Source organism: Morus notabilis, unplaced genomic scaffold (assembly GCF_000414095.1).
Source record: "Morus notabilis unplaced genomic scaffold, ASM41409v2 Scaffold1428, whole genome shotgun sequence".
Taxonomy (NCBI): Eukaryota; Viridiplantae; Streptophyta; class Magnoliopsida; order Rosales; family Moraceae; genus Morus; species Morus notabilis.
The window spans coordinates 321,336-329,535 of record NW_010362485.1 but is presented as its reverse complement, the minus strand read 5'-3'; the positions used below and the strand labels follow the sequence as shown (position 1 = coordinate 329,535).

Here is an 8,200-nt window from a genome sequence, read left to right as displayed (position 1 = left end):
CCTGACAAAATAATTACTAAGACAACACAACTAAAACATCTAAATAATGCTGGTTATCTCCCCTGCAACTTACTTGACCTATGTTTGTGTGTTTGTGTGTGAATGTCAAGCATTGGCATCTCCAAATCAACTGATTAATTCAGTCTAAGATATGAACAAGCGCCAGTATTTAGATACAATCCAAGGGGAATTTAAGTAGTGAGTAGTTACACATCAAATATATCCTCTCCACATACATGCTGCTTTAAGCCCAAGAAAAAAATAAAAAAAAAATAAAAAAAATAAAAAAAATAAAAAAAGAAAAAAAAAAAACACTAGTATGGGGTAAGGATGTACATCTTACAACCATGAGGAGCAACATTTGCACTCAATCGAGAAAGCATGTTCCTTGACACAAATGAATGCTGCAAAAAACCAGACATTTGGGAGTATGATATTAGTCACTAATAATACCACTAAGTAGATTTCATTACAATGTAATTAATGTTAACAATATTATACTTCTTGATAATTTACTGTAAAAAAGCAAAAGGAGTATAGAACATATTTGAGAGTATATAAATATATCGTACCGCCCACAAATCTCTAACAACAACAGGGGTTAATGATGGAAGCCCAATTTCCCTCCATCCTACTGATATAGCGGTCCATGAGCTGGCCCTATTCCAAAACACTACCACCACTCTTCTTCTTGATAATGGCCCAGCCCAGATCTGCATTACATGCAAGGAGGAAAAAAAAAACAAAAAAAAACAAAAAAGAGTATGACTACATTTATTAAACGGAAATAGTAGAAAATATACCAATATGAAAAGCTTAAGGAAGTATATAGACCAACTTTTAGTTATAGAAATTAATAGACCATAACTTGTCAAGTTATGGTTCATAACCAGATAAGTTATGGATAAACTTGTCAAGTTATGGTTCATAGCCAGACAAGTTATGGACAAAAACCGTGATTTATGGACAATAATTTGTCAAGTTATGGTTCATAACCAGACAAGTTATAGATGAAAACAGTAATTAAAAATAAAAATTATGGTGATCCAGTTATGGGTGGGGGAAGAAACTATGCACAATTCTAAAACAGTTTGTGCGTTTAGAATTGATTTTTACTTATTTTTAAAAACATTTCTATACAACTTTTGAGACACGAAAATAAAAACAGTTTGTAAATCGTGTTTGTTTAGTAAATATTTTGAAAATGAAAATTAAAAACAGTAGGCGCGCTTGAAACACGTTCTAAAATGATTTGTTTTCTGTATGAAAATGAAAATAAAAACGTTTTTAATCTCAGACAGAAATTATTTTTGAAAATATATTTGGTAGTTTTATCAAGAGATTATTTTCAGTATACAAAACCCATTAATATATATATATATATCTGCTCGAGAGAGGAGAAAACGAAAATAAAAAATGAAAAACGACTAAAAGTCATTTTTCATTTCTCTCTCATTTTACACTTAACTAAAAAATCGTTTTCATTTCTGTTTCTTGTCTTTATTGCGTCAAACGCCGTTTTGAAAACGTTTTCATTTTTTTCTCGAAAAACGGGATCAATTCCAAACACGGCCAGTGAGAATAGTTTTTGTGAAGGAATTAGAAAACGGTGAAAAATTATTTTTCCTTTTCTGTTTTCATTTTCTAGTAGTTATCAATAATGTAAAATATAACTAAATACGATTTCAATTTTTTATTATACTCAAAATAATCTCTTAAAAAACTAACCAAATACAATTTTAGAATCAGTCTTAAAATAATTTTTAAAATAATCTCATTTTTACTTTTATTTTGAAAATAAAATCATTTTAAAAACGTTACCAGACTCATTGTATCTTGGTCAAGTTTGTTTATATAGACAACAGGAAAAAAAATTTATACTCCGCACAAATTTTTTTTTTTTTCAAAGATATACTAAAACATACTTCTAGGCCATTTTCTGATCGTATCTTCCTTGCTTGAACTCCCAAAGGATCTTGATTAACATAAATCACCTCCTTGTTTCCAAGGATTCCAAGAGTTTCTTTGTTGACAGATCGGACGTCGCATCCAATAAGCAAAGGAGCCTATCAAAACAGAATATATATGGGGATCAATCACTGTAAGTGCATCAAAGAGATAAATAAATAAAAGAAATACCAAAATCATAAGTGTGAGAAACACACTTTCATAGCGGCCCAGATACTAAAATGGGATCGGTACTCTTCAAGACTCATCCCTCCATTGCCCACTTCCAACATGTCAGGATCTATTCAAATCATAACCCAACTTAGTATCTTATCTTATATTTGCTAAAGATATAATATCACAGATAAAAATTGTAATTAGTTGACGGAAGAGAACTTTGCGGGCTAATTCGCTAATTTGAGTTTTTAATTCGAGTTGAGTTGTGATTTTATGCGATAGTTTTTTATTATAACAAAAAGGTTTTATATGATTTTTTACTACAACAAAATTTAAATTCTAAACTCAAATTGATAAAATGAGTAAGGCCTATAAATGCATCTTACTCCTCGCCAATATAGACATAATGTGGGGTCCATTTGTTGAACCTCACCTGTAGGCCTTGTGGTTGATTTGCCCACAACATATTCATGTTCTTTGCTTGTGTTTGTTTATTAAAAAAAAAAACTGAAATTACCATTCCATCTTCCAGGTCCTGCATATCTTCCCCAAATGTTGTTCACATCTGCAATTGATGTGATACTGAAATGAAACAATACAGGGACCAATTAAAATTTAAAGCAACCGACTAAATTGATTGAGACCATTCAATGAAAGTTATGTAATTTGGACCTGTCCCAAGAGTCTTTAATGTCTCCCGTAGTTCTCCAAGCATTCCCATAGCGACCAGCCCATGTGGCTGGATCTTCTTGTCCCCTGTGAGATCAATCACTCTATTTTAACCTCTTTACATGCATAATCTTATTAGTCACAAGCGTCTACAATGAAGAAATCTAGGAGGAATGAATCAGAAGGTTCTTAAATCTATAGAAGTAACTTGCACATTCTACTTCGTGTGTCAATTGGGGATGATTTGATGGTGACAATTGACACACGAAGTAGTAAGTATAAACTAACTTGCCTTTGAGCAAAAAAGGAAAAAAAAAAAGGTACAAAATAACTTGCCATTCACAAATAGAGTAGAGGATTGGCCGGCCAACTTTGTGCAATGCATAACTCATCCTAGCATATCTGTTGAAGAGGGAACAAGACCACATTATTATTACATACATTAGAAGTTTGTTAAATCTCTAACATTTATTTAAGTACATTTTCTTTAAGTGGGGAAAAAAAAAATGTAACCTGGCTTGATTCTTAGAACCATCATGGTAGCAATTATCATACTTTAAATAATCGATCCCCTGAAATCAAAATAGTACCATATATGAGAATAATATTGTATTTAAAAATACGTACTACTTTTAATCTAAATTAGAGGGTAACAATATTTTTTTTCCAATTTTATTTTTTTTTTCCATTTTCTTTTGTGTGCTTTGAATTCTTAATTCTTATGGACTACAGAGCAGGAAATGACATTTAAATCAGGCATGAGCAAAATATAGCACTAACCCATTGAGCAAATGTTCTTGCATCTTCGTCTTCATGCCTAAGTGAGCCAGGCATTTGCTTGCTGCATGTCCAACTACTAGAGAATCACAAAAACAAAAATTCAGTAAGCATTTCCAATCATAATCCTTAAACGGTAATGTAAATGTGTTCTTGATTTATATATTTCTGTAATCTTCAGCATATGTATGTTACAAAAAAGTGAAAAAAAAAAAAAAGAAAAAAAAAAGAGAGAGAAATTTGGATTTACCCAGCAGAAGAATATATGCCGAGCTTTAAGCCTTTTGAATGAACGTAATCTGCCAGGGCCTTGATTCCAGAAGGGAAAGTAGAAGATTTTGCCCTTAGATTACCCTTCTCATCTCTGGTCTCTTCACCCCAGCAATCATCTGTTTTTCATATTAATTAATGACCATTGACCACTTCATATGCGTTAGAATAACATGTTATGATACCGATCCTAATCCACAGCTGAAAAAAGGTTAATTAGCTTTGCCACAATATTAATGTTACAAGTAAAATATGGGCTGATCAGCCATAAGAAAAGGGGAAAATGATGCAAGGAAATTGCGCACCTATGTTTACATATTTGTATCCAAGTGCCGCCAAGCCAGTTGAGATTAGAGCATCCGCTGTTATAATAAGAATTCAACCAAAACGACAACGTTACTGCCAGAAGATCCTCTTTAAGGTTGGAAGTAGTGTTTTTTTTTTTTTTTTCTTCTTTTAATTTTACTCTAATTCTCTAAACATAACTACCAAACTTCACTTTAGTCATACATATTTTATGCTTTGTAATCATACTATAGTAACTTTTCTTTTCTATAATACATATTATAATATTATCACATCACAAACAAATTTTTTTCCACACTAAGAAATAGATGCAATAGAAAATAACCTGCCTCGTGTTTTTGTCAACTAACATATAGAGAGTTTAAAAATATGTCAATCCTAGTCATATCTGACAGATGGATGGGAGGATAATATAACCTCACAATAAACAATGAGAATGGATTCTTAAATTTTAATGGTGCGTTTGGTTAGTATATTCATATCATGATTTAAATTATAGTTTGTGGTTCGTTATAATATTTTCTCTCACAAAAAATATACGTAAATCAAAAATAATTTTAAATTATGATTCTGAATTCATAAACCAAACGTCTATTACTAAATAAGAGATTTTAGTAGGTCGTTTGGCATTGGGCTGGGCAATTGATCTACTCATCCCTGAAAAGTGGGTCCCCATAAATTCTTGGAAAATAGTAGAAAATAGGCCAATATGAAAAGTTTAAGAAAGTATATAGGCCAATTTTTAGTTATAGAAATTAATAGGTCATAACTTGTCAAGTTATGGTTTATAACCAGAAAAGTTATGGACAAACTTGTCAAGTTATGGTTTATAGCCAGACAAGTTATGGACAAAAACCGTGAATAACTTGTCAAGTTATGGTTTATAACTAGACAAATTATGGACAAAAATAGTAATTTAACATATTTATTAACTTATATAAATTATTAACTTATTAATTTTAATTTATCTCAAATCTTGTCTTTCTCCCTAAATTCTTTCAGGCTGATGAGGGGGCCGAACTGATAGGTGACAACCCAGGCCCAGCCCAATTAGAGCACTTCCATTCGGCTACCTGGCCCCTGCGGAGGCGGGTCCACATAGGACAAAAGGAGGGTCCCACATAGCATTATAGCGGAGCCCGCAAAGCATACATCTTGGCCTTTTTCGATTCACCATCTTTTCAGCAATTTTTGGGATGAAAACATGCATACGACAGTCTCTGCGGGGACCATAACAATTTTGACTGTTTCCGAATTACTTTTTTTTTTTTTTTTGTTATTATTTTCTCTCTCTCTTCTCTCCCAATTCTCCGACCGGCTGAAAGTGAAAGTCTAGCCTTTAACATTTCAAGGGTTGGACTTATTCTGTTCAGCGAAACCAAGTAAAGAAGAAAAGTGTTTTCTCTGGTCATGTGAAACACGGTCGGTCCGGTTTCTAGTACCTTTTTCTTTTAGAAAATTCACGACTCAGACAACATTACTTTAACTTATAATTAAAATTCCCTTTTCATAATTAAGAATTAATAGTGGCAAACAAATATAATAATGCATATTGCACTGAAAACTTTGAATCCGCAGAGAATACCTTGAAAAAGATTCAAAGTCAATCATTGAAGTGGAAAGTTAATTAAAAACGGTATACCATGCATATAAAAGAAGAATGTTGAATGTCCAATACATTAAAGGGGCACAAAATCATGTGTCAAAAGAACTAAACTTTAAAGATCCGGCAGTTACCAGTGGTCTTCACGGTCCACTCGTCTACATTGCACTGAAAGTGGTTCCAGCTGCTCCAACTGCAATATTATTCAAAACCCATAAATTTTTAGCAAATTTTTTGTAAACATAAAAAAAAAAAAAAAAAAAAACCCCAATTAAATTTAGAATTCAGTTAATTAAAGCATTGAGAGAGTCACCCCATTGGAGGTGTACGAGCAACTCCATTGGCAATGAGAAACTGAGTGTAGCCTTGAATCTGGGCATTGCTGCTCAAATTCACAGCACCTACAACACTACACAGACTAGCTAAAACAGTGACACAGAGAGAGATTTCTTTATAAACCATTATCATGATATATGCTTAGAAAAAGAGGAACTAAAAAAAAAATTGTCTCTGAAGGCGCTTAAGATTGATCTGATCTAAATATTGCAGCGATGAGATTGGAAGAGAAACGAGTTGAGAGAAGTTAGGGATAGAAACAGAGCATTTTATGTAATGAAGACTTTTTTGGTAAGGTCTCCTGACCATAGAGTTAGTTTTTGACTCATAAATTTAATTAAAATTACATTAAATTAAAAAAAATATATATATATGTAGAATAAATAATGCAAACTATGATGATTGAAAATAAAGAATTATTAATCGTTATTTTTTTTATCCTCCTAAAATGGAATGGAAAAATGAAAATGGGTACGTGGAATGGACCCCTTGGTACAATACAAATGTGGTTGTTGGGTAGACAAGATCTAGGAACGAATCTGTCATTAATGCTATTGCTAGACAGTATACTGCCTTTTACAAAAGCATTATTATTATTATTATTATTATTATTATTATTATTATTACTACTACTACTATTATTATTATTATTATTATTATTATTATTTATTTTTAACAATTGTTGTGTTTATGGCAAATACTTGGATCAAATACCAATTAGATAATGGTTACTAAACAAGTTTCTTAGTTATTTTGAGCACCAAGAATGTACAATTGTTTCGTGTATTAAAGTTTATTGACAATATTAATAAGCATTTCATTCGGTCTTCTAATATTAAGGGAGGTTTTTTGGGTATTTAGACATGATTATTTTCAAATAGTCAAATATAGTTAAATTTTTTTCTGTATTATTTTTGGCTTAATATATGCTGATTTGCTCGTCCAACTTTACATACGCTGACTTCCTTCATTTCCTCTCTTTTCCTCATACTAGTAGGCTAGTAGTAACGGTGCACAATGATCTACCTCTGCGATCGAAAACCTATCCGAACTTTATCACACTGAATACACAGAGAGAAATGAAAGAATTTATGATAGTAGAAGAGAACTCTAAAATTCGGGTGTGCCTCAATTTTGGAGTGGAAGGTCCTTTTTATGGGGCTTAGAGGAGACTATGGCTTTGTCTGTTGCCGATGTGAGACAAAGAGCTTTTACACTTTTTCCCAATTTTTTGGGAGTTTTTTCTCCGATTTTCTCAACTTTATGGGAGCATTTTGAGAGTCAATTTCTCATTCATCTGTTCACTATTTTGAGTACATAAATATATCATCTCGGTCTTCTATTGCGGAGAACACAATTCCAATCACTAACACGAAGTGGGTTCTACTCAAAATCAAATCTCAAAATGGTACCATGAAAAGGGTTTTCAAGCCATTTTTTAACAATCTCCCACATGAATGGAGAAAACAAAACGATACATCAAAGTTTAACATGATGATAGAGTTTATCGGTTGAAACCATCATAGGATAAGGTAAGGTGTTACTCTTGGAACCTTCCCTTGTGCGAATATATTTACTTTATTGATTAAATAGTAGACACGATGTTCTCGTGAAAATATGCATAACTATAACTTTTGATATGACTGAAGTTATATAGAAAACAATTAAGTAGAGATGTACAAGTCAAGTCTCCTCAATTCGGCCACAAGAGTCGATTATGAATTAGTGTTTTAGATATCCGAAAAATATTTATTTATAACCATTGACAAAAAAAAAAAAAATGCATGAAAAAAAAATCAATTTCATAAGACTAAAGTCTAGACAATTGTATTTTATTAATTTTAACAAAATACAGTAAAAAATTAAATTGCAGAAAAAAAACAACATTCACAAAATAAAGAAAACAAAAGATTTAAAAAAAAATAAAGAAAGATAAAAGAAAACGTGAAAAAAGAAAAAAAAAAAAAAAAGAAAGAGAGAGAGCAAGGAGAGGGCTTGCCACTTAGCGATTTGAGAAAAAGAGAAATTGACTTTTTTATGTATTGTTATATACAAATAAAAAAAAGAATGAAAAGTAAAAGAAAAGGTGAAAAAGGAAAAAAGAAACAAAAGAGG

At 31.6% G+C, this 8,200-nt stretch overlaps 1 protein-coding gene across 1 annotated transcript; it reads right to left on the bottom strand.

Moving 5' to 3' along the window:
- Nucleotides 1–314: 314 nt before the first annotated feature.
- Nucleotides 315–6,211, bottom strand: LOC21395362 (alpha-galactosidase). The gene is made up of 13 exons (XM_024168279.1): nt 6,063–6,211; nt 5,884–5,942; nt 4,146–4,202; nt 3,821–3,959; nt 3,574–3,649; nt 3,307–3,365; nt 3,130–3,195; nt 2,797–2,880; nt 2,642–2,706; nt 2,166–2,248; nt 1,926–2,066; nt 573–713; nt 315–404 (listed from the first exon to the last, which is right to left on the bottom strand). The coding sequence occupies exons 1-13, from the start codon at nt 6,209–6,211 to the stop codon at nt 315–317; spliced, it is 1,209 nt and encodes a 402-aa protein (XP_024024047.1).
- Nucleotides 6,212–8,200: the final 1,989 nt, after the last annotated feature.